General features: G+C 44.2%; 1 protein-coding gene across 2 annotated transcripts in view; it reads right to left on the bottom strand.

Moving 5' to 3' along the window:
* Positions 1-27,245, bottom strand: part of LOC144822193 (S-adenosyl-L-methionine-dependent tRNA 4-demethylwyosine synthase TYW1-like) — a 552,654-nt gene that overhangs the window by 456,588 nt on the left and 68,821 nt on the right. For both annotated transcript variants that reach the window (XM_078679401.1, XM_078679402.1), the window contains exon 3: positions 1,058-1,198. In XM_078679401.1, the coding sequence (XP_078535527.1) occupies positions 1,058-1,198 (141 nt within the window). The remainder of the gene's footprint in view (positions 1-1,057; positions 1,199-27,245) is intronic.

Below are 27,245 nucleotides of genomic sequence, written 5' to 3'. Positions count from 1 at the left end.
GCATGGTTTGCATAATAACGTTAGATTGGCATGCAGTCACAGCAACTGCAGTGGATGATATTATTTCAAGCATCCCACCCATCACCTACTTGTTGCTGCTCTGAAACGAAACATGCACTCTTCATTACAGATGTGCACCCAGGTCAGTACCATAATGAGCAGAGGAACATCAATCTGCATCTAATAGTCCCCTCTCACCACTAACTCAATAGCCATCAGGACATTAGAAGGTAAACAGAGACAAACAGGAGTGAAGATCAGAGGCCTGGGATGCAAAACTGCGGTAACATCTGATCCTCTGAACAAAGGTCACAGGTACTGCTCTGATCCAATATGGAGAAAAACATTCTACAAGTATTGCGACCTGCTCCAGACACGCCCAGTGAGTCTCATTAAATATTTGATACAATTTGATAGAAAACAAACACAAAGGTCCCAGAATCAGTAGATGGAGATAGGAATGTGTTGTGTCCTATGTAATAGACACCAGGAGCCAGGATGTATATTTAGGTCTTCTTTATTAATTCTTCAGTTCAGGTTACATCAGTCTAGACTCCAGCCAGCCTAGTGTGGTACCAGTCCCAACAGGAGCAGCCTGCCTAGCTGCCCAGCCCATCTCTAACTGCCACATTCATCCCACTCAGGCACCCAGGCATTCCACACATCACAGGCACACCAACGTTCTAATACCAAGACACACTCTGGCTGAGCAGCTAGAGGCAGCAGGGCTAGAGTACATGTTATACTAATAAGTAGGATATAACAGAATGCTACATGCCCATGATCTGAACCAGGTTCCATGCCTGACCAACTACTTTGGTACTATACTTGCTGCACAGTGTGACCTTTAAAATGTACTAGGCAATAACCTGAATGCATGACATGTGCCTATTGACACCGGTTACTTCAGTGGGACATAATTTCGAGTGTGGGTAGAAGAAACTACAGGGGATAAAGTGGTGATTTATAATTTATTTGCATCCAGAGTGTATTAAATTGCTACTTAGTGAAGATCTTAGAACTTAGTGTACATAGCTTAGCTTCTTTTACGTTTTACCTTGGCTGTGCCGGTCTGGGAACCAAAGAAGATCTTCACGCCAGCAACATGGACTTCTTTTTCCTCTGTCTGGCCTGACCCGTTGCCTCTTCCATCCTGTGCAACGAAGAGTGTATGGCCATTCTCCTTCGGTTCTTCAACCTGAAAGATTGATGATACACTGTATAAACAATTCCTTGGGACATTCAAACATCCCGAAATCAAGGACACGATTACGAGACAGCGAGCTGCAAAACAAAAGCAGGTTATACTTTTGCACATGCAAACAGCACACCAAATAAACATTTTTATTTTTTTATATATATTTTTATTAATTATAACACAAGAGTAGAAATGTACATTTCGGGTATCGTTAGTGAAAACATATTACAGAGGCGAACGGGCAATGAAATGAAGAAATACAATACAATTGTAGGCATCCGGAAATTATCAATACCAGCTGGAGCTGGGTCAAAACAATACAATATAGATAACCATAAGCAAACAGTATCAGAACCCGCCCACCAAGGATACAGGATATACAAATGGACACTCGACACCCGCATATGCATAACAACAGTCTCAGGAGAATATGCCACATCTCTTGTGAAGTAGGGAAAAGGGAAAAAGATAGGTCATAGAACAAAATAAAGGAAAAAAAAAAAAAAACTCAACCCCCCCACCCTGCACCCCTGCCGATGGCTACGACCTAACCCCACTAGCAGCGTGCCTGTCGCCCCCTAAACTACACCCCAAGGAAGGGAAAAGATGGAGGAGGAACATCTTGCGATACGATACGGGCTCCCGGACTCCCCTCCCCCCCCGCCGCGAGCAGATATTCCCTACCATGGTACTAAGCGAGGTAAAGCAGACTGATATGCAAACTGATAGGTAAATCCCCAAAAGAGAAAAGACCATCCCGCCCAGCCCCAGACGCCACAGAGGCAACAAATCCCATTGTCGAACACAGTCAGTACATCGAAACCCAAAAAAGCAGGATTCCATCTGGCCCTCACTCCCACCGATACCACCCAGCAGTGCCAAAGGAAGTCACTGTACTGAATTAAAACCGTTAAGTTCAGCCCTGGCCTTTACGATCAACCACACAAACCCCTTTCGATAGGACCAGCACAATATCAAAAGAGTCAAAACGTTGTAGAAAAAGGAGATCAATATAGCCTGAAAGGGTCAGAAGAGTTAAGTCTCGAAGTCTACCAGAAACAAAAAAGTCAATCCAAAAAATATCGATGGAGGTCTCCAGAAACGAAGAAAGAAATGAGTCCTGTGCGGGCGATGATTTTGCCGATCTCGCTGGCTGGCCAGGGGCTCCAAGAGCGTACCGCTGTAGTTGCGTAGATCCAATTGGCACCAGATTATGACAATGTTCGGGGTTCTCCTCTCGGGTAAGATCAAAGTTCGCAGGGGTCGTCATATGTTGCGGGTCTGACTCAGGGCCGGAGTCCGGTCTCGAACCGATAGTCTCGATGCGTACAGTCAATTTGTGGAGAGCAGCCTCCATTTGCCGATGAAGAGCCCCGATGGCGGCCATTACGGTCCCCAGTGTAGGTCAGGCACGTCGTCCAATCCATCTCCGCTTAATCGATAACAAAGCAGGTAGTCAACCCCGGAGGCCGGCTACTCCGGGGAAAACAGCGAAGGCGAAGGCGACTGGCGACTTTCAGGCTTTGTACTCTTTACACCGCTGCCGAGAGCGGGGGCCTCCCCCGCGGACCCCGAGGGCTGCAGCAGGGTCCCAGGAACCGGTCCCCCACTTACCGCGGCATCCACGTCTCGTCGCCGTCCAGCTGATATTCGCAGGGACTCGAGACCACCACCAGGATCGAGAATACGTTTCACTCCGATGAGACCGGACCCTGCCAGGTACCCGCGGCCAATGTTGTTCAACTGAAACCCGGCTGGGTCAGTACTCGAGGCCCCGGCTCATAGTCTGGAGGAGGCCCGAAAATGAAAGACGGTGTAACTTCGTCAAAAAAGGTGCTAAAGACTCCGGGATTGCGCCCCTGGGCTCAGAGACGATTCAGACACACGGGAGTCTGGAGGGAGGTCAGGATTAAGTTCAGGATAGATCCGCCAGCGACGGAGGTCTACGGAGCCGGGAGCTTATGCGGCCATCTTGGTTGCTAGCGTAGCTCCTCCTCCCCCAAAGAAACATTTTTAACAGTGGTTTTAAAACCAGAGGTGACTAAAGAAGTGCAAGAAAACAAAATTCGGTTGATGCAGAAAACCAAAGTATTAAGAAGCACTGTAAAGGAGTATGAATTTTTTAACATTACATTTTGCAGTTCATAGTGTTTTACATTCCAGAAGTGTTTTATTAACACTCATTACAGTATTGGTAGTTGCTTATACATTAAATGAAGGCAGGCTGTTCTTTTTTTTTTTTTTAAACAATTCTTTGAGGTATTCTCATTTTTTTTACCAGCCTGCCCCTCCTCCCCCCACCCCACCCACTTACAGGCATTTTCAAATAATATATACATACATTGCCAGGTGTAAACGTATTGATAGACAAATTCGAAATTGAATCAATCATATTTATACCAGTATACTTGGAAAATTGGTTAGTCAGTTCTTTCTATCCAGCGTGTAAGGGGTCCCATATTTCTAATCCTTTCCTTTTCTTATTCCTTCCCTTCCTGCTGTAGATAGCTATCTCTAGACTATATGTTGCTAGCAGTCGTGCCCGCCATTGCTGGAATGTTGGAGGGTGTGGATCTAACCAAACCGATGCCAGGCAAATTCTAAACACTGCCATTGAAACAAACAAAAGTCCATTTGATTTATTAAGTCGAATATCCCTGTCTGCCCCGAATATAATTTCTGCAGTAGAAATTTCTATTCTTGTTTCAAAGATTCCTGAAAGGAAAATAGAGATTTCCCGTCTAATGGGGTGAAGTGCTTTGCATGTAGCGAACATGTGTATTGGGTCTGCTTCGGGCAAGGCGCTTCGTGGGCATTGCGCCCCTTTACCCGTACTTCATTTAGCTATTTTCTTAGGGGTGTAGTACAATTGGAAATAAGTTTTATAGTACTGAGCTTGCAATTTGATCGACATTAATAGAGATTGGGAGAGTTCAAATGCCCTCTGTACTGAGGTTTCCGGTATATCTAGTTCGTCCTGCCATTTACTGGTATATTTATCCAGGTCATCAGGAAAACCGGTAATTAAATTATTATATATTTCCCCAACGATTGATTCGATTGTCTGGATTCTCCGGAATGCAACTCTGCCGCCCCCCTTTTACATTATAAAGTCTCTTATTTGTAGGTATTTGAAGAAATCTCTATATTCTAGACCAAATTCACTTTTTAACTCTTCGAATGAGCAAAAGCCAATGGAGTTATAAAATGATCCAAATTGAGTAATGCCCGATCTGACCCATCGCAACATACATATGTCCGTAAAGATCTCTGGGAGGTTATTATTTCTATAAAGTGTTGTGTAATAAGACAACCTTCCAATCCCCGTATGTGATTCCATGCACTATAAATTCCTTTTAGGGTTTTGAACCAAACTTTCTTTAAATGGCAATCATATGTCAGTTTCCAGAGATGTTCCCCTGTTTCTTTTCCTAGGATAAGTTCGTGTGGAGTTGGAACACCCCTCTCTTGATCGGGCTCCCGATTCGGAATTAGAAGTGCCCTGCTAAATTTAAGTATTGTGGCTCACCAATAAGCTTTAAAGTTAGGTAAGGCGAGACCTCCTCGTTCCTTCGGTAATGTGATGTATCTATGGGCTCTTCTTGATCTACTATACCGCCAAAGAAAACGAGAACAAATATTATCAATTTCTTTGAAAATCTGTTGGTCAAAGTTTAAACAAATAGTTCTAAAAACATATAAAAATTTGGGAAAAAATAACATTTTGATTAGATTATATCTTCCAATAATTGTTAGATGTAAATTATGCAGTCTACTAAGGCTCTTGTCTGTTTGTTTCACGAGAGGGTTCAAATTAAGTTTAACCAGGTTATTTAATTTTGAGGTAATATTAACTCCTAAGTATAGTGCATTATCAACTATCCGAGCGTCATTATATTTGCTATTGTTGTTGATTATAATCTGGGTTTTATTTTGATTCAGTTTGTAGCCAGAGATTTTCCCAAAACTACTTGTTTCTTCTTCCATTGAGCTAACTCCTTCTTCTGGGTTGGTTGGGACTATTGCTATGTGATCCGCGTATGCCAAGGTCTTAGTTTCTCCATTGGGGGTCCTCATTGGTGTTATTGCTATGTTGGTTTCTAGCCTACGTATAAAGGGGTCTATAAATATGGCGAATAATAGAGGGGAGCATGGGCAACCCTGCCTTGTCCCTCTAGTCACTTTTATGTTATTTGAGAGTTCCCCGTTGATCAGAACCACAGCTTCTGGATCAACATACAACATGCGAACCGTGTTGATAAATTTTTCCCCGATCCCACTCCTTGACATAGCAGTCCATAAGTATTGCCAGGATAGCCGATCGAAGGCCTTTTCTGCATCTAGAAATTTAAGCGCCATAGGGTCTCCTGCCACTTCTGCTATGTCAAAGAGTGTGATCACCCTCTGAATATGATCAGTGGTGGATCTGCCCGGTACAAAACCGTGTTGCCTGACTGAGATAATTTTATGAATTACTGGGGCGAGTCTACTAGCTAGCAATTTAGAATAAATTTTAGAGTCACTATTTATTAATGTGATTGGGCGGTAGGCCCCTAGCACTGTGGGGTCTTTGTTCTTTTTGGGGAATACAATGATTTTAGCACGAGCCCAGGATTCCGGTGGCCGCCCTCCTTGGTAAACATGAGTCATTGTTTTGTTAAGATTACTTTCAGTTGCTTGTGAAATCTAGAGTAAATTTCCGTAGGGATCCCATCTAGACCGGCTGCTTTTCCAGGTGAAAGGCTGTTTATTGAGAGAAGGATTCTACCCATTGCGATATTTCTGACAGAGTGTCTTGGTCAGTTTGCGGGAGCTGTAACCCCATGACGGATTGGTTTGTTTGTCTCAGTATACAAGTCCTCATAATAACTCCGAAACGCACCCTAATCTCTTTGGGGTCTTGTGTAAGGCCATTAATAGGGTCCCTGATCTCTTTGATCATGTTTTCCGAGCTTTGCTGTCTTGTTCGGACCGCTAGATGGTGTCCTACCTGCTCGATTAGTTCATAGATTTTCTCTCTATTCAAGGTGGCTTTGTATATTGCTTTTACTATAAAGATCTGTTATTTTGTTCTTTGCGCTGGCTACATCTCCTACTGCATCCTCAATGTCTGTGCACCCCTGAGCTGCTCTTACAACATATTCCTCCTTTGATGCTAGATTCTCCTGCAAATTTTTAAAGTTTTGTTTCGCCTCTTGGTTGCATTTAATTGAGAATCTAAGAGTTTCTCCCCTGATTCCGGCCTTGAGTGCGTCCCAAACCATTTCCAACAGAGCACTACCCAGGTTATACCCAAGAAATTCTGGGGTCCAATTTTCAATGTGCTGACAGTATTTTTCATTTAACAATAATGCCCTTTCGAATGTCCATCTACTGTGGTTGTGTTGTATCTTCCCGGTATAAATGCTTACTATTAGATGATTATGATCTGATAGAACCCTGGGTAATCGATCTATGGAGCACTTGGTTATGATGGTGTGGGAGGCAAATATATCATCCAGCCTGGCAAATTTAGAATGTGGGTGAGGAAAAAAAAGTAAAGCCGGGATTATTTGGGAATTTCATCTGCCAACAGTCTGAAATCCCGTGTGTGTTGCATAATATCTCCAGGGCTCTGAATACTTTTGGTTTCCTACCCTGATATACAAAATTGTGCCCCAATGACCAGTCAGATGGTAGATGTAGGTTAAAATCGCCACAAACGATCATCGGGGCTGACCAATGCACTAATTCATTAGACATAAATTCCAAGAGGTCTGGATCATCTGTAACACACCCATATATCAAACAAATAGTTACTTTTTTTCCAGCACCATATTGACACTCCGTAATTGCCCACCCTCCCAATTTATCGGCAGCTGATCGTGTAAATTGGAGCTCCCCTCCACCTGCCAAAATAGCCACCCCTCATGTTTTATTAGCCTGGGTTTTTGCAATGACCAATCTATATCCAAGGGATTTCAGAAGATGCATTTGTGACCCCTCCACGTGTGTCTCTTGAAGACAAACAATATCTGCCCCAATTGATTTGAGACCTATTGCTGTTCTGTCTTTTTTTCGGATCATTGAGACCGCAGATATGGATTGTTACTAATTTCAATTTAGCCATTCATGCGAGTATATTCTACCTTTCGTAATTTGGAAATTTTGCCTAATCTAGTAGACCTTCTTTTTTTGCAAGTCCTATCTGTTATGAGTTTTAATTCCGGAACATTGGACTTAATAAATGCCCTGGCTAAGGCTCCTGCCCTGATTTTGTGCCTGTAGGCCCTCCCCCTCCCTGCCTCCCCTGTACACCCCCTACAAAACCATGCACCCCCTCCCAGGAAACCACCCACCGCCTTCTACCACCAATTGGGCTTCCTGGTTCAGGAGGAACCCAGGTGCAGGCATTGGAGTGATCAGCACGCCTCGACCCGCCCCGATTCCTGTATCCGCCAAAAGGGAAAAGGGAAGGGAGTCTACTTTGATAAAGGTCTCAAATAAATTTTGCAAATATCCATATATACAGTAATGTTCCGATTGTTTTTCAGTCTTTTCTTCCTCTTACCCAACTCAGCCCCACCCCTTTCTTGTGCTTCTGATATGGTCGCTGACGGTTTGGTTATGCTGTAGTAGTTATGTTTTTTGTTTACTCTGATTATTTTTAAATTTGTCCCTTCCTGAGTCTGTAATTTCCTTTATATATGCCTGTGCCTGGATTTTATTAGTAAAGCTTCGAGTAACTCCATTAAAAATGATCTTTAGTCGTGCCGGGTTCTGTAGATATACTGTAGCGCCAATGTGCTCAAAGGGAGTAAAGAGTTGTCTCAACCTCCACCTTCGTTCCACCGTAGCATGAGCATAATCTGGTCGGGTAAAGAACATGAAACCTTTATGCTCCCTTTTACTGGTGGGCCGTGCAAGATCAAAAATAGGTTTGCGCAGGAGAAAATTTCCAAAATATACCAGCATTGCCCTTGGATATTGTGCTGATGTGTGAGGTCGCTTTGGGAGGGTAAAGGAAAGCGGTGAGCGCGCTGTACTTCTCTGTCCATTTCCCAAGATTGCAGTTCTGGAAGTGCTTCTTTAAGCAGAGATGTCATGAAGCCCCTTGGGTCATTCCCCTCTGCTCCCTCGGGAATTCCAAGAAAGCGTAAATTGTTGCGCTGAGCTCTATTTTCTTGATCTTCGACCTTTAGCATCAACTCTTTTACAATTCCCTCCTGTTCTTTTCCCTGTGCCTGGAGAACTGAGTAGTCTTTCTCAAGGTTCTCGGTACGCAGTTTCACTGAAGCCATTCTGTTGTAAATCTCCTGACAAGTGTGACCAACTTTTTTAATTGCTCCTTGTAGTTTCTGGATGGCGATGTGGTTCTTCTTGTCCAATTTAAGGTCTTCTTGAAAATTCTTAATAGGGTTTAGGACATCACACAAGGAGGGTTCTGCTTGCTTTCCAGTACATAACAACAATAAACAACAATAAGGGAGTTAAACCTTATGGGTAAATCCCAGCCTCAGTAGAGGGAAGGAAAGTAAGTGTGTTAACCACAAACCAAAAAGGGGACGTCCTTTGTCCTTGAGAAGGCTACAAAAAAAAGCTGGAGGAACTTAACAAGGAGATTAACGAGTACAAAGAGAATCTCACCCAACAAAAGGTACTAAAATTCCAGAAGGATTTAAAAAGGTTCTCTTTCGTAAAAACCTACCCATACTCAGACCCAGGGTACACAGCACCTACGAAAACTGACCAAACTCCAGATTCCCCCAGTAACAGCTCAATGAGCAGCAATTCAAGTAACTCCAGCACTGGCAGTTCAGGGCTCGACAAATCCACTCGCCCGCTCGCATTTGCGAGGGAGAATGGATGAGGACGAGCTATTTTTAGGTCCTACACGCCCTTTCTGGCGAGCAGGAAATCAAACTAACTTTTGTCTTCTGTCTTTAAAAACAGAGCAAAAGTGACAAGATAACACGATTTAAAGGCATTTTTATTGCTCACAATGGAAATGAGCAATAAACATGCCTTTAAATCTTGTTATCTTGTCACTTTTGCTCCGTTTTCAGAGACGGAGGTCAAGTGGGTTGGAGTCAGGTCGAGGGGATTTTCCATGGTACTAGACCTGCAGGACTAGTACCATTTTTTGGATTTGTCGTGCCCTGCAGTTACAAACAGAGGGGAAGAGGAAGAGGCGAGAACACCACAACAAGGCAATTGGCCCCAGTTCAACCAGATTATGCAAGGCTTTTAACCACCATTCCACCACCCTCCACATTTCCAGATGTATGGCTGGCAACCACCCTTTCAACATCCACCACCTCCGCCCAACAACTATAGGCCGCCTTTTTTATGGAGGGGCGGAAGAGGCAGAGGAAAAAGCAGAGGGGGGACCCAAGTACATTGGGGAACGGAGGATCCAATTGTGAACCACACCCGGAGCAAGAATCAACAAGCGGGACCGAGCAGCACCTAGAACTAGTGACTAATCTTGCGACTAGACAGCTATCACCAATTGAAGCACAGGTTCTAAACAAGGGACTAGGCTTCGTCCCCACACAACGACTAGATACATTCCAACTTCATTGTGAGTTAGCTGGTTTCTTTAGGAAACTAAAACTAAAAGCTTTCTTTGAAAAAAACAGCGAGAAGAATGAAAATCCAGACCCTAATGAGACTGGACTCCGGACAAAATCGACCTTCAATCCACCTCCACATTTGACCCCGGTGGAATTATCTACCTTTGAACAAGCTGTGTTCAATGACATTGAAGCCTTTCAACCCAAGGAACCATTTACTAACCTTTCTAGGTTTGAAAGAATTGCGTTGGATAATCTGAAAAATTGTGAAACCATCACAATCAAACCGGCGGACAAAGGAGGTTGGGTGGTGGTACTTGACACAACCATGTATAGAGCAGAATGCCTCCGTCTACTAGGGGACGTGCATAACTATCGACAACTGACCGTTGATCCAACTTCCGAACTGAAAAATGAAATAAAGTCATTGATTGACCATGGTGAGGAAAGAGGATTAATCTCTAAACAAGAGGCGAATTTCCTATGCAACAGTGAGGGGAAGATACCATACTTCTACATACTCCCCAAAATGCATAAGAACAAGCACCCTCCACCTGGTAGACCAATCGTATCAGGAATTGGGTCTGTTCTGGAACCACTGTCAAGATTCTGCGATGTGTTCCTAAGAGCTTTGGTTAAAAAAACTTCCACATACCTGAAAGACACCAAGAACGTCCGACAACTGCTAGATCAGTTGATGATTGACGAGGACACTACACTAGTCAGTCTTGACATAGAAAGCCTCTACACGAGTATACCTCAGGACGACACTCTCAGAGTACTACTAAGAGCTTTGGAAAAAGAGGATTAGACACACAGAACACCGAGAAACTTCATCCTGGAATGTGCAAGACTAGCACTCAAAAGGAACTATTTCGAGTTCGAAGGGACCCTATACCTACAAAATAGGTGGAACTTCCATGGGAAGTACTTTTGCTCCCAGCGTGGCAGGTCTATATGTATACAACTTTGAGGAGAGATTAATCTTAAATGACCAAAATCCTTTTGCATCACATATCCTCCTCTGGAAGCGTTATATAGACGACGTGCTGACGATATGGCAAGGTCCAGAACAAACGCTCCTGGCGTTCTTGGAGTGGATTAATACCCTAGATACCAATCTGAAATTGACACATACTAAAGACCCCACAACGATGACTTTCCTAGATCTGACAATCACTAAAGAAGGTGGACACTTAGAAACGAAGACTCACTTCAAACCTACTGCAAAGAACAATCTCCTGAAATTCGGGAGCTTTCCCCCGAGACCCCTTAGGGAAAACTTGCCCTACGGACAATATCGGAGAATCAGGAGGAACTGCAGTAAAATTAGCGACTACCGCAAACAAGCAGGTGACCTAACCACCAAACTTCAAGCAAGGGGTTATGCGGACAGGATCCTCAATAAATGCCAAAAGCGTGCGAGGAATCAACCACGTGACGCCCTTTTGGAAGAAAACGTCAAAGAACAAGATGCTACCCCACTTACCTGCGTGACGACTTATAGCACAGCGTCCACTCTAGTGACAAAGTCCATTAACAAACATTGGAAAATAATCAACACAGGGAATTTGAAATGGGATAAGCCTTTATTTTCCTACAAACGAGCAAGAAGTATACGTGACAGCATAGTCAACACCAGACCTAGGAAGAGAATTGAGGAACAACCCACGGTACTCAACGCGTGGGGCCTCCCCAAAGTCACGGGGCACTACAAATGTGGGAATTGCAGTGTCTGTCCCTTAACTGAAAACACAAAGACACTAACTTTGGAAGAAGGGAAGATTTGGACAATTATAGCACACACCAACTGTAACAGCTCCAATGTGGTGTATCTGATCACTTGCCCCTGCAACCTACTGTATGTGGGCATGACTGGCAGGAAAATAAAACAACGCATATGCGAGCACAGGAGTACCATCCGCTGCCAGAAAACAATGACCAAGCTAACGGAACATTTTTTGTCCATATGAAACAGCCCAAATTACATCAAATGGACTATCATAGAACAGGTCGAGAGAGAAACTAACCTCTCCCAAAGTCTTTTTGAAAAAGAACAGCGCTGGATATATAGGCTATCAACACATAAGACACGCATGAATGATAATATTCCTTGGAACTCTGTACTGCATTAATGGTTGATACCCTCCTATCCCATTCTGCAGTGATCTCCCGATATCTGTATTTCAACCTCTGACAGATATGTCTGCATGCAAGTTCAGTAAATCTCCTGCGTACTGTCTCCCCCTCGGTTCTGATCGCTGTAATTCTAACTCTGCCTCCATTTCACACATTTATGGCTTCACTCTTTGGCGAAATTAATTGTCTCGTTATAGATTGAATGCTTTTCTGTTCGCAGAGGAAAACCTCCAAGTTTATATCTGCCTCTATAGTTTATGATGGATGGCCACGGGCTTTAAATGTATTCTCTTTCTATTCTAAACCAGATGACTAGCTCTCCAGTCGAGCCCCCACACGCTCGTCTTCCCATTGGTCACGCGAGTTGTGACACGTGATAGGTCGCCACGCCCCACCCGGAAACGGGATACTCCTCATTACCGAGCCGGCGATCCTGCTCAGTAACACTACGGAGCACCCGCCAGGACGGCATAGGCACGAACGGCGCCCGTCTCTCCCGCCACAAGTAAGATTGTTGCATTGGGGCCACCTAAGCCCCTTGACCCGAGATTCGCCACGATTCGACACTCACTGTGTTCTTCCTCCCTTTAGATCATAGCGAGGATTCGGCCAGTCCGGGGTTGCTCATTGAGCCATAAATATTAGCGCTCCTAGTAAGATTGGTTTATTTGTTTGGCGCTTACTTTGCATGTTCACTGTACCGGGCACCACCGCTCGATTCCCCTCATTGGTTGGTGCGTTACGTCCAGAATAATGGTACTTGTATTTTAATCACGCAAGGCTCGCCATCACGCTCACGGCGACCTTGCTTTTACCTCGATCTCGAGGCACAACACCCACATTATTTGCTACCGCGTGGCAAGGACCCTCTCACAAGGTCGGCTTGGCACCAGGCGGAGACAGTCACAGTATCAATGATACAGTGGGTGGATTTACTTCAACCATGTGGTCCTAGACCCCCGGGTCACTATGACATTAGGACGACTCTAATTAGCTTTCTTGAGATAGCATCTTATAATATGAGGTGTACTCATCACGGAGTGACTTATCACCTATGTGTGTTTTACGTGTATGTCCAGTATAAGTGTATGTTTGTTATCCACAACCCTTTTCCCCTCATTTTCTTTCTACAGGTTTTTTTCCAGGAAACACAGGAAGAAACCCACGTTTTTATTGGAGACTCATTTTGAGACTCTACATCTGCTACCTACGAGGATAGGGTGTGCCTTAGCGTGCGCACACCGCCCCGCAGGTACTCCACTTGGTCCTGACAAAAACCTGTAACTTTACACATAGGTTGAAACATGTAGACCTTTTTAACTCACATCCCCTTAGTTTTTACACCGACAGCCCACCTAACAGGGAAACAGGTGCCTCTTATTTTAATAGTACCCGAGACACTCCAGAATAAACTCCGTGAGTGGGTAAGTTTCGGATACTTTTTAATACACAATTTTTTCCCCTTTGCACATATAAAAAGAAAAAGTCAGCTCCACTGTAATCAAGTGTCGCAGCACACCTGGATGGCATTCGGCTATCCGGGTGGGACCCCGATGATGAAGCATGTCACCAACTAGGTTGGTGAGTGAGGGGTCTTCTCAAGGACAAAGGACGTCCTCCCCTTTTTGGTTTGTGCTTAACACACTTACTTTCCTTCCCTCTACTGAGGCTGGGATTTACCCATAAGGTTCAACTCCCTTATTGTTGTTTATCTATATATTCAGGGGACAGGGAGTCCCATTCCTGCCTGTACTGGCTAATACCCTTTCTCTCTTTATTGTTTACCTTAATTTCCAGTACAACCATCGTAGTCGGATTGCTTATGATCGGTCCCTTTGGCATCTCCCGAAAAGCATAGATTATGGTCTGATTCAGTTGTGAAGCGGGGTTCCTCCGAATGTGATTGATCTGATCTGTATTATTCCCCTGGTCTGTAGTATCTTCATACATTAGTTTACTTTGTCTTCCTTTACTTTTTTCCAGCTTCTTTCTTGTGGTGTTATCCTGCATAGACTCATTCGGTTTCCTTGCTTTTGGATCTGGATAGCCTGAAGACTCTGCACTTGATTGCTCTAGTCTCTGTGCCTCACTTGATGTAGATACGCCGGTTTCGTATATTTCAGAGTCTGATTCATCAGAGGTAGCTTGGAGATGAGATTGTGATTGATCTCTTAACGAGAGAAAGGGATTTTGCTGAGGGGGAGGAGGGATTTGATAGAAGAGTTTGACTTGACTCCACGTGCTCCCCCGAACCTTCTTGAGGCTTTTTCATGTCCGAAGCTACCTTCGAAGTTATCTCTGATACTCCTACCATAGTACCTCGGTCGTGATCTGGGCTGGATTCAGTTTCAGAGACAACTGCTTTTTTATCCGCAGCATTTACCTGAAAGGGAGGTGAGGCTGGAGTTACTGAGGTTACTGGACCAACAGGTCCTAGCGCCATTTCTGCTTCGGTTACTGCCGCCGTTTCTGCTTCTGTTACTGCAGTTTCAGTCACTTCGCTAGCCTAGGCTGTTTGGGTTGCCGGTATATCTAGCTGAGCCCTCCGTCTCTCAGATTTAGCAGAAATGTTCATTCCTTCTCTGGTCAATGTGCTAAAGATGTTGGAGATCTTTGGTTGAGATTCGATTGATTGCCCGCTACTTTTGGATGCCGACTTCAAGTCTTTAATTGTTTGGAGTCTCTTTGCTTTCTTAGCAAGCAGTTCCATGTTATCGCTAGCATGCATGCCATCCAGATCCTTGTCCTTGTCCTTATCTTTTTTGTTTTTGGACCCCCTTGTCTCGGGTCGTCTGTGTGCTCATTAATTTTTGTGTGCCTTTTGCGCCTTGTGAGCTCTCGAACAATACCTCAGCCTGATTACCGGCTAGCGTGCATCCTGCCCCCTCTGCCCCGCCACTCTTACTTGTATTTGTGCGTGTTTTGGTAGAAGTCCTGGTTGAAGTCCTGGTCCTTTCCTCCCCACTGGCTCCTGATAGGCCTTTACTTGCAGCTCGACACTGCACTTTTTCGGGTCTTTGATCCTGCTCAGGTCCACAACCCACTACAGGTAGCTTGAATCGTGATGCTGTAGATGCTGAGGATTCTGTGGAGCGCTGGCCGAATGGAGCAGGCAGCAGTTCTGGCAGCATTGGAGGGCAACCAGCGTCTCCCTTGCGTTGCCCCTGGCAACGGAGCAGCGCGGGCCCGCAGAGGAGGGCTGGCTGAGCCGAAGAGCGTCAGGCCGTCGAGGACATGGATCAAGGCAGCAGCAGCAGAGGTAGCAGAAGCAGTCCAGTCGATGGAGCAGGAGACGGAGAACATTCAGCCCGCTGGGAGCTGCAGTATGACACAGCTGAAGGCACAGCCGAGTGACAGAGCCCCCTCTCAGCCAGATCCGACCATCAGAGAGAAGGCAGGCTGTTCTAATGCAATATCACTACATCTAGGGTATTTTTCAGGCTCTTACTTAGCTCACACCAAACAATCACTTCAGAGGTCTATCATTTAAATAAAATACAATTACAAAACAAATGGAAAAAAGTGGTAAGATGTACAAACCCAGCTCAAAGTAACATGCAACTACGAGTTAAAGCACCCATGTAAGAGAGAAAACTGGTATATGAGAAGCAACAAAATCTACCAAGCAGGTAGGTCTTCCATTAAAGATAATGTAACATCTGCCCAGCTTCTTATAAGCATATACTGTTTTAATTCGGATATGTTGTAACCCAACATTAGTTCACTGGTTCAAACACATCTTTAATTTTTTCCCATTTTTAAATGCAGCACAACTGTAAAACAGAGCAGACAAGGACAGACATCGCTACAAATAAAGATTGTTGGCACACCAGTCAACTTTAATAGTTTATGTAGTTGCTCCCCACATCGACTTTTGATGGAGCAGATTTCATCTGCAGTCAGGCATTGTTTTATTTTTGTGCTACAGACAGACTGCATTTAAATTGCCACACACATTTTGGTCCAAGTTAAAAACATGGCATATGAAAGTGAGGCCTATTCAGTCTGAAATGCTTTTGCTGAATTAACATGTGTTTTTGCAGTGTGGAGAAAAACTTGTGATAAGTGGCCTTTTTAGCTTTGAAGATTAATAGAATGTGTTTCTCTCTTCCCAGCTCTTCCCTTGTAATCTAAATTCACTATTCCTGTCTTAAGAGACTTTGACTTGTTGCATATTTTGATAAATATTGTCAGTTAATAACACCTCTTTTTATAATGTGTGTGAATTAATAATGCACCAAACACTACACAGGGGACTAAATGCTTTTTTGCATGAAAAGCTAGCTAAAACATTAACCGCATGCGTGCGGGCGGAATTCCGTTCGCACGCTGAGATTTGCGGAACCGCATGTTACGTGATGAGCTGGGCTCGTCATCAGCGTAGCAGGAGGCTACCTCATGACGAGCCCAGCTCGTCATCAGCGTGGAAGGGGTTAAAGCATGTTGCTGTGTGTGCTGTATTAACTGTGTGCGCTAAATTAACTGTGTGCTTTTAAAATTTACACTAAAGAATGAAAAGGCTATGTTGCACATTGCACATTTATTTTGCATGTTGTCATAAATAATAGAAAAGCTGCTTTACACTAATAGCTTGGCTAGGTAAACATTTATAAGGGGTATTAGTATATAGTTGGGAAACATAATGGGCCGATTTACATGAAATTAATATTTCTTTGTGTCGGTTTTATTTTTGGGCCTAGCATTAAATGGCTGCCTGTGAATCCAGCAAGGCTATGACTTGTAAAGAGAAGGGTGCATGCGCAGACTGAGCCAGCTTTCCTCATGACAAGAAGTCAAGGACATCTTGAACTGTACATTCTTGTGATTATGCCAATGTACCAGCTAACTAAAGTATCCGTCCTGACTGCGCTGTGAAAAGAAGGAAGAATTAGAATGAAACATTTTTCCTAGTAAATGTTGCAAATGTTTATAAATGTAGTTATTCATGTATGCTTCTTTTGTTAAAACTGGTAAAGTCAGGTTTTTAGAATGAGTCAGGGTAGTGAGAACTCATGCCATCATGACTGACCAATCACGTACAGGTTTTCCTGATGAAACATTTTGTGTAGTCTGCAAAGAATTAGAGTATAAAATAATGACCTCTCTGGATGGGGGGTGGCTTTCTTAGCTCAGCTGGCTTCTTGCTCCTTTTGGCTTTGCTTCATTCTATGGGTTAGGTACGAGAAACGTCCCGGGAGATTGCTGAAGGGCGGAGTTTGCGTCTGAGGAGAGTCAGGGGGAGGGTTCTTGCTTCCACGTCATATTTTGTCACTGCAGGCCACATTCCTTTGCGGTCTCGTGAAGGAGGGGCTGTTTTCCTCTTTAGACACAGACAGACAGAGCAGGCAGCTGATTAGTATAGAATTAGATGCTAAACTTTAAGTTTATGCTTTGACTAATTAATTAGGTCTGAAAAGATTAGTCTTATGCATTTATTTCTCTTTATGGGAGATTTTAGCAAACTATTTAATTATTGATTAGCTTTGCAAGACTATTTTTCTTAGAAACTCTTTTTGACTGATATTTTGCGCCACATTTTCTTTCCTCCATGTAATCCTTATATGCAGACTGTAATGTGTTCTGTATTATTGCTATTTTTCCTGTTTTCCAAATTCTGTAACCTGATTGATATTTTACTAATGAATAAAGGGTCAGAAAAAAAAATTAACTTTTGACTAGAAAATAAAACCCTTTAAATACTCAACAACTCTCTTTATTGGCTTTAAATAATAATTGCATTTTTGAATGTTCATGATTATTTAAAGTCTCCTGAAGGTAATACATGGTGTGAAGGGCCCAACACCTTTTCAGCGGTAAATTAGAGGTAGCATGAGTTTTTTACATTGAGAAACTACCAGAAGAAATTACCGCTCCATCACTTTCACGGCAAAGGCACTATTTTTTGTCTGATTCGCTCTTTCAGTTCGAGTGAACGCGTCCCATTCGCATGGATAGTATGAAAGTAGGCAGAAATCTTGATCTTATTTTCATTATCCAAATGATTAAGAATTCCATACCACACACATTTTAGTTTATTTTCACACTATATTCCTGATATTAGCATGAATGACTAGATTTTAATGTACGACAATGAAGTTGCTGGACACTCAAATCCATTTATCACGGACCCCAGGAGCAATTGAGATGAAAAGTAAACTATCCATCACGGGGCCACTGCATGGTTATAAGAGGTGGCTACATCTATAAACCTGTTCTTAGCTGCTCTGAGTAACAGTGATAAGTTCACTACTTAGCACCCTCTGGAAAACAGCCCGACATGACATTTTTCATGGTTTTTCTTCTCCCTTTAGAAGTTTTTCTCCTTGTACATTTCAATTCTATTTATCGGATCTCAACATGATACCCCCTACATGTGACCCCACCCATGTCAATAGGCTGCCAGATGGTCTACCCCATGTATCTGCTACAGCTGCAATACCATATGAGGCGTACCTAGGCCAAATAATTTGAGAGCAAAGCCACGTTTCTTGGAAGAGACAGATGTCATAATCTTTAACAAATGCCTCCCAGTCTAGGTGAATACGTTTCGAGCCTATGCTTGCAATGTTCCATGATACCAACCTCTGGGTACATTTTCTACCCATATATTATCGTTTTTTGTAGCATCATCCAGACCTTGAGTTGAATTTCCCTGAGAACTAAAGGGAGGGAAGGTTTCTCTTATCAGATTCTAGCTTCATTTGCAAGGAGCTCTTGTGATCTAGGCAGTTTTTCCTGGGGAGGGGAAAAAACCTGAATCCCCATGACAACATAACTTCCTGGCTCTTCTAAGAATAGGTTTTCTACATACATAGCGGTACAAATTTTTAGGGCCCTTCTTGAGCACGTCCAGTGTGTTGAACGGGCCTATGAGAATGGGATTTATACTGGGGGTCTTCCTAGGCTAGATGTCAATCAGATTAGCCAAGGGCTCCAAAACTATTACGAACTGGATTGTTCTAAATGTCGCAAGTCTGGGTCTGGTTTATACCAAGATGAAAATTACCAAACATATTATGGCCCGTCAGTCGAAATTATTTTAAGAGTACTCTATTGGGTGTATTATAGAAATATCACACCACAACCAATTTCGTAGCCCCCACGCCTCCAGTTCCCCTAAAGGCTAAAGGAGCTACAGAGATGGAGGAACTGTGTTTTCACGTTATTCCTGCAATTTTAAAGTTATTTAGCACAGTACCTATTTTTTTCAGTATTGTAGGTTGGATTTTTCGTCTTGTTGGTTTAGATAAAGGTTTGCTTATTTTTAAAAACTGATGAGGTGTCCATTTGTAGTGTTCTCACTGTGTTACTGTATGCATGCACAAATGCCTCAGAGATAAGCCTGTCTGCGTGTGCCAAGCTACCAAGAGGTTGAGCAGGGGTTATTATAGAAGTGTATCCCCCTTCGCCTGACTAGGAAGAAGGGACCCTACTTGGACAAAGGAACCTACCTCGGCCAACTAGAGACCCCCATTTCTAACAGTTCCCATCTATTGAAATGTCCTTTGAAGTTAGAGTATCACGCCTTTTTCGCTAGAGTGCTGGACAGTAATCAAGCTACTTTGTGGCAAGGGATGTGGGTCAACACCAAAGCCCAAGGTTGTTCCACTGCTGTCGGTGATTTTAAATGAGAGTTCACCAGTGCTTCCACCTCAATTAATTTAGCCTTTGTAGGAGAAAGTTCCTCCTTAATCATTTCTCTGATTTTTTAAGCAGATCACCCTTAAGTTCAACCACCCAGCTGTGCTTCGTTGATACACTGTTCAATTTGTTTGGGCCCTTGCTTCCCAGTGTCTGGGTAACACTGTCCATGGGCGTAGGTGGACACATAGAAGGAGATCCCTGCACCATATCGGTGGACAAATTACAGGTTGCTGCATTTAGCCCAAAGTGGGGTCCACCTCCTTCCAGTGATAGTCTCCGCTCAGTAAGTTTGATTTCTGTAGAGATGATCCCAGTTGTCCTCTGTAACATTCGGTCGATTAAGGTGGATCTTTGGGGGTGAGCTGGATGATAAAGCCTGAACACCCCAGCACACTTTTGTTTTGTCATGTTTTGTAAGAAAAAAACAGGTCCATGTTAAAAATGAGATCCCACTCAAGCCCCTAAAATTCATATTAGTCATGTAAATAGGTTATACGAGGGATACGCTCTCCCTTTCTTGACATACGCTTGAGGCTCCAACCACGGGGGTGGCCCAGCCCAACATCGACCAGCAGCTGACAGGCCCAGTCTTGGCCCGGGCAGTGGGAGCCACAGGTGCAATTAGTAGAGCGCCTCCGGGCATGAAACTGGCGGTGTTGGCGGTTCCTGCCACAAAGATAGTTGGAGCTTGTGATCCGCCTCTTCACTCCAGCTACTCGGGTCACTCCACTTGACAATTATTACTTTTTTCATATTTCATAATAAGCAAGCTTAAATTCTATTTCTTTTTCTGTTGACACAGGTCAAAGGTGAGGGGGGCTGCGATTATTGGATAGAAATAAAACCTATGCATTAATAAAGAGGAGAAAAATTATATTAACAAATCAACTAGTTTCAGCAAGTAGAAAGTGTTTTTATGAAATCCAACATTGCAGGGAACACCAAGGACTCTCTAGGTCTGGTGTGACTACTGCAAATGTTTGACAGAATCTAGTAATCTCAATAACACATAAAGCAATACATACACAATACATATACAGAGAAGGGGTATCGGTCAGCCCCACTAGCCATTGCTTTACTAGTGGGTCAATCACATGTTGGCTTTGTGCCCGAGTCACTCACCTTTGGATCAGCCCACTGGATAACCAGTATTTGGGATGCAAGACTGTGAAAGCAATGGCATTTTGATGGGTTACTGTGGACTCCACAATGACAAGGAATACGTCTCATGACTACCACAGTGCAAGTACACTAGCCCTCCAAGCAGCTGTGTTCCTCTACAGTGAAGGGATAAGGCTGGAGAAAGCAGCGACATCACTGCACAAGGAGAGTGAGTGCAGTAGGCATGGCGCTTGGCATTGGAGCAGCATCTGTGGTGCACGAGAGCATAGAATGCTGTTGTGGCTGTACTTTCACTGGACATGAAGTGTTGTTTTTGCCCGATAATGACGAGCATGTCTGGTTATTTCTGGTCTTTGTACTGGCTTTGGGATCATACGGGCTTCTGAACTCACCTGTGCTTCAGACAGACTGCCATATTCTAGGAGGCTGCAGTTGGACTATGTCAGTGCAACACTTCCTTCCTATACAGGCTATAGCACTGTCCAGCAGAAGGCAACAGGAGTGGTGGGACTGCCCACATTCCTCAGGTACTGCCCTTGACACTGCCCTTGTCATCCTTGGCAGACACAGCCGGTCTGACCCAGAGGTCTCCAATCCTCTTCCCGATCAATGGTCACGTCCCTTATCTCTCATACACAGGTTCATAACGAGATTATACCCAAGACACACAACATCCAGACATTGCAGTGTAAATGCACTATGTAGAGGTCTACGTATACAAGTGGAGTATGCAGTTCCTAAAAGAATCAGAAAAGGAAATAGAAAAGGAAGAAGGTCGGGAGGGGTCCGAACAAGCAGATCCGTAGGAGTGGGGGGAGGGAATCCGTTTGCTCAGAAGCAAGAGCCCTCATACACCCAAATGGGTGTCATGTTACATTTTCAGGCACTACCCACATTCCTAAGGCACTGCCCCTGCCCTCCCTGGCACACACCGCCAGTCTGACCAGGAGGTCTCACTTCCTTTTCCCCGTCAATGGTCACCTCCCGGTTCTCTCTTGCACAGGTTCAGAACGAGATTATACCCTTAACACACAAGACGCAGACATTGCTGTGTAAATGCGCTATAATGAGGTTTGCCTCTCATCTGCGCGGCTGTCGGAGCCACCTCTGAGCAACAGCAGTTCCACTAACAATGGTACAGCCAGAGTGTGTCATGAACCCTGGGAATTTTACTCACCTTGGGGCACTGGTCAGACACTGATGCATCTGCTTGGCATCTAGCACTGATGTCACATTGCCAAAGCTGGGAACCTGCTACTGTCTTTTCTTCCAATTACACTTCTTACATAGAGGTTTTATTTTTTCGTTCTTACATACAGTGCTATTGTTAGTTTGTAAAGACTGCAGTAAACTCTGAGTTCCACAGAGCACCTTGCATACAACTGAATCAATGCCCAAGGCCTTGTCCTAGTGGCTGGCAGGAAATACCATCACTCAGGAGATAATACCGCTACTTTACCTGGCTCTTGAACCTGCAGCGGTAAGAGTTCATCACATACCCTGGGAAGGCTTACACACTACCCAGGTTTAGTTTATTACTGCAGCTACACAAGAATAAATATTCAGATCACCAAGGCACCATCAGCCATATTTACCAGTTAGAAAGAGACACCGCCTTTTTGAAGCCATGTTTTACAGACTAACACAAAATTGATTGATGCTGCAAAGATTAAAGAAAAAGTGCAACTGCCTGGAGTTCACGATCTCTCCTTCCGATTGCCAAAGTAATTCACAAGAAGGAGGTGGAGCCTTGTGATGTAGGGCATACCTGGCCATGTCTCACTTGACAGCCCAGTGTCAATATCTGCTGTGCTGATTGGTGCCCATTACGAGGTAGGCAGCAATAAAATGTGATGGTACACGGATCTCTGATATTTAAAAAAACGAATTATCTCCTAGATTGACATTTGTTTGCTTTACTTGCTTCCCTGTACAGCAAGGCAGGATTTTCAAGGAATGAAAAAAAGAAAACGAAAGTCACTGGGTGACACTTTGACAGTGAGTTTGATAGAAAAATGGGCATTTCAGGACTCTTCACAAACTTTCTGCAATATTTGCAAAGCGGAGAGGTCTTTCTTCTCTGACAGCTATGCGGTGTCATCATAGTGTAGCGTTAATTTTCTTTCTCCGATTGTCGGTGCGCGGATCGGTAATTGTGGGATTTGGATGCATACTCACTTCAATTAAATCTTTTCTCTGCACAAAAGCTAGAAAAATCCCCATTTGCCTATTTATCATCTTCAGCCAAGAGACGGGTCATAAAGTATTTGGGGTTTTTCAAAACGTTACAAAGCAAAAATACAGAAAAACCCCGCTTCTACCAATAGAAATGACACCTTTTCCCAAAAGTTGTAAGCGGTTATGTTTCATAGGGTACCCCAATAAAGGCTTGAGTAGTCCCCTAACCCTTCACCTACATTTACCGTATCATTACACTACATAACGGGTTTTTGGTATTGACCTTTTGCATAGTTAAGCGCTGCATAAATGTAGTGCGGTTTTCCCGGAAAACTAGCCTCATTAATTATGCATAAGGACTCTCAGAATCACAGCAGGATTACCATCTTCTGCATATAACTATGTAGAAGGGTCATCCCTTCCATCATCCTCAGCCGACATGACACAGCAAGGTAGAGTGCCCTGAGGGTACCTTTTGGCGATGTATACACCATATCTTTGCCAGGACAGGCAGAGAAGAAAGACTTCCGTGTTGATACACTGACACGTGACGCTGAGGTTCCTGCATGTAGACACTCCAGCTCGCAGTGGTCTGAGATCCCTCAGGAGGTGTCCGTCTCTAGATCAAGACATGGTCTCCAGGTAATGGGGTTGGCTTCAGCCTAGGGGGTTTCTTGGCTCTACACCTACATACATGCTAGATATACAGGGGTACATCTAGTTAGGGTTGCATTGTAGGAGTACACATTATTATGGTCATGTATTTATATGCTTGCATATATCCGTTATATTAGCACTATGGAAGAAATCTACCATCCATTTACTCTATTGGTGCTTAATATCGTTTATATCTGTTTCGGTCTTATGGGTGTTACAGCACACCTATTTTACACTCAAATGATGCTGTTTCAATAAATGCTTATTGAAAACGTCTCCACCATTTGTTCTGTGTATCTCTAGGAGACAAAGTGAACACGAGTGATTGAGTGAAAAGTACTGTACTGTTTCCACGATCCCTGATGGTACTGGGATGTCATGTTCGATAGTTGCCAAGAACTATTCTCTCCTTGGTAAGTGGAGTTTACAGTGGCACTGTGAGCTAGCTGGTATACAGGCGAACACACCCAGTGGGTGGTGTCTGGAACACCAATCCCACAGTCTATGTGGTCTAAACGTGCTGATCCTATATAGGTTTATAGGAACTACAAGACAAAGCAGTGCATAAACATCCAAAACATAAGCAAATACAATCAGTGCCAAAAATCTATATGTGTGGGGTCTTGATCTCACAGCATTTAACATTCCCCATTTCCAGGAGCTTTTATATTTTTCCCACAACCAACTAGATTCACCGAACATGCCATGAGGGAACCAAAACTATACAATGTAGATTTTGTACATATCGCCTTGAATTTGAATCAGAGTTGCTTTGGCCATCAATGCAGGGCTGGCATTGAGGAGAAGCCAAGTCTGTTGAACTAGTATTAAACTGAGGGTGCAAGAGATATCTGTACGAGATCAGACTGCCATACCTCATAGTCTTGAGCCCAGAGTCTTCAAACCGCCTGCAAAGTTCAGCCATTTTTCGGTAAGCAGTTTATCATAGTTCAGCTCACCGTTCAAACCCAGTCACACAGTCATTTAAAACCAGAAACTACATCAAATTAGCCCACTGGCATGGGTACTTTTCACCACCGAAAAGCACTTCTAAATAATCTTCACTGTACCCTTTACACCTCGCAGCTTCAAGTCTTCAAGACTTCAAGACCGTCAACAAACAACTCTCCGCCTTCCTCGAGACAAACTGATCGCTCGACCCCTCGCAGTCTGGTTTTCGAGCAAACCACAGCACCGAGACCGCCCTCATCGCAGCTACCGACGACATCAGGTCCCTGCTCAACAATGGGGAAACAGCTGCACTCATCCTCCTGGACCTCTAAGCAGCCTTCGACACCGTATGTCACCGCACCCTGATACAACGCCTCAGCAACACCAGAATCCAAGGTACGGCCTTGGAGTGGATCGTCTCGTTCCTCGCCTGAAGAACCCAGAGAGTCCGCCTCCCCCGTTCCGATCCGTGGCCACCGAAGTCATCTGCGGCGTTCCACAAGGATCCTCGCTCAGCCCCACCCTCTTCAACGTCTACATGAGCCCCCTTGCAGCCATCGCACGCCAACTCAACCTAAACATCATCTCCTATGCCGACGTCACCCAGCTGATCCTCTCCCTCACCAACGACCCCCGCCAGAGCCAGCCTCCAGGAAGGAAGTCGCGGAATGGATGAAGCTCAGCCGTCTGAAACTGAACTCAGACAAGACGGTAATCCTCATCCTGGGACCATCTCCCTCTGCCTGGGACGACTCCTGGTGGCCCCCTGCCCTGGGCACCGCCCCAAGCCGACGGACCATGCTCGCAACCTGGGCTTCATCCTGGACTCCTCCCTCACGATGTCCAAGCAAGTCAACGCCGTCTCGTCATCCTGCTTTAACACCCTGCGCATGCTCTGAAAGATCTTCCGGTGGATCCCCACCGAAACCAGGAAGACGGTCACCCAGGCCCTCGTCACCAGCCGACTGGACTACGGGAACACCCTCTATGCTGGAACCACAGCTAAACTCCAGAAAAGACTCCAGCGCATACAGAACGCTTCTGCACGACTCATCCTGGACATCCATGGTCACAGCCACATCTCTGCCCATCTGAAAGACCTGCACTGGCTCCCCGTCAACAAGAGGATCACGTTCAGACTCCTCACCCACGCACACAAGGCTCTCCACGACATGGACCCCAAATACCTCAGCCGCCTCGCATTCTACACACCCACTCGCCATCTCCGATCCGCCAGCCTCGCCACCGTCCCACGAATTCGCAGATCCACCGCCGGAGGAAGATCCTTCTCCTACCTGGCGGCCAAGACATGGAAGTCCCTCCCCACCCACCTACGGCTGACCCAAGATCATCTCTCCTTCAGGAAACAACTCAAGACCTGGCTGTTCGAGCAGTAGCGACTCCCCCTCCCCCCAGCGCCTTGAGACCCTAGCGGGTGAGTAGCGCGCTCTACAAATTTGCTGATTGATTGATTGAAGTCTGTGAATGCCTTTGGGGTTAAAAACTTTATATACCAGCAAATCTTCCTAGTAAAACAAGGTTTACACTCAACGGTATTTGTATTGCTTTGAGCCCGAAAACTGCAGATGCAACGGAGGGGAGAGAAAAGCAGTGAAGTGAAAGTTACGGTGAGTTTTCAATGTTATGTCCACAAATCTAGCCCACCTTTGTTCTTCATTTTCCACCACAAGCCTTCATCGGCCGTTTGGTTATTTAAGCCAGAACAGAAATGAATCTAATATGCATCTGTTCTGCCAAGTTCGCACCTACTGATTCAAGGATTTAACTTGGCGAGAGCGTGTACGGACGAACCAAGTTGATCCAAATTGTGATTTAAGACCAAACATTTTAGTCTCAGTTAGTGTAAAAGTCATCTAGTCCTCCATTATTTTGGCCACTTTTAAAAACAAACTTTACCAAGTTTGCAATTTAGCTTTTGTTTTGATTAACTTGGTTTGAATACTGAGATTCTTCTTATCTAGACTGTATCACTGCATGGCGAACTCTTGTTTACATACCACACAGACATGGACAGCTATTACTGTATTTCTTCCACCCAGTGAAGCAGGTATTCATTACTTTCAGTTTCTTCTAGGTTGAATGGAGGATCAATGGGGTATCTGAAGAGGACAAGCTACTTCACAAGTGTTCCTAATGTGCCTTAATGCGCTTTGGTAGCAAAATGATACAAGATAAATTCTCCGAGACTGGACTTATTGTAAGAGTAGTCTCACATGTACATCTGGACAGCATAGTTCTTTCTACCACAGCAATACATTTCTTGGACACCATACCCATTAACCCTTAGCACTACAAAGTAATTTCTGCTAACAAACTACCATGTCCACAAATGTCTAGTTGTTAGAAGTCAGACTGAGTTTCTGTTCACAGCTATCATCCAGGTGCCAACAAGATATATCCTTCAGTCTTCTTACCGTAAAGGACTCGTTTGAATCTGGGAAAGGAATAGGAAGGCCTATCTACATTCTTTTAAGAGATTCTGATAATAGCAAAGTAGAACATAAGCCACGGCCTGGCTGGAGAAGATGTAAAAGAATTCCCTTATACAATTTTATGAGAGTAAGAAAATCTGTAAGCCTTCCACAGCTTCATTTCAAGGCAGTCACCAAGCCAAAATCAAAGCCTTGATACGTATAGACACAAGAGGAAAGATGTCCCAATCATCATTTAAGTTGTAAAGGAGCATCCACAAGAAACAAAAACAAAAAAAAACAGCCACAGTGATACTGCATTTGCTCAGACTTGATAGCCTGTTTTTTTGCGAAACGGTGTGTAATATT

This window comes from Lissotriton helveticus, chromosome 3_1, assembly GCF_964261635.1.
Source record: "Lissotriton helveticus chromosome 3_1, aLisHel1.1, whole genome shotgun sequence".
Classification (NCBI taxonomy): domain Eukaryota; kingdom Metazoa; phylum Chordata; class Amphibia; order Caudata; family Salamandridae; genus Lissotriton; species Lissotriton helveticus.
The sequence above is the reverse complement of the archived record's forward strand: the minus strand, read 5'-3'. Positions and strand labels throughout refer to the sequence as shown.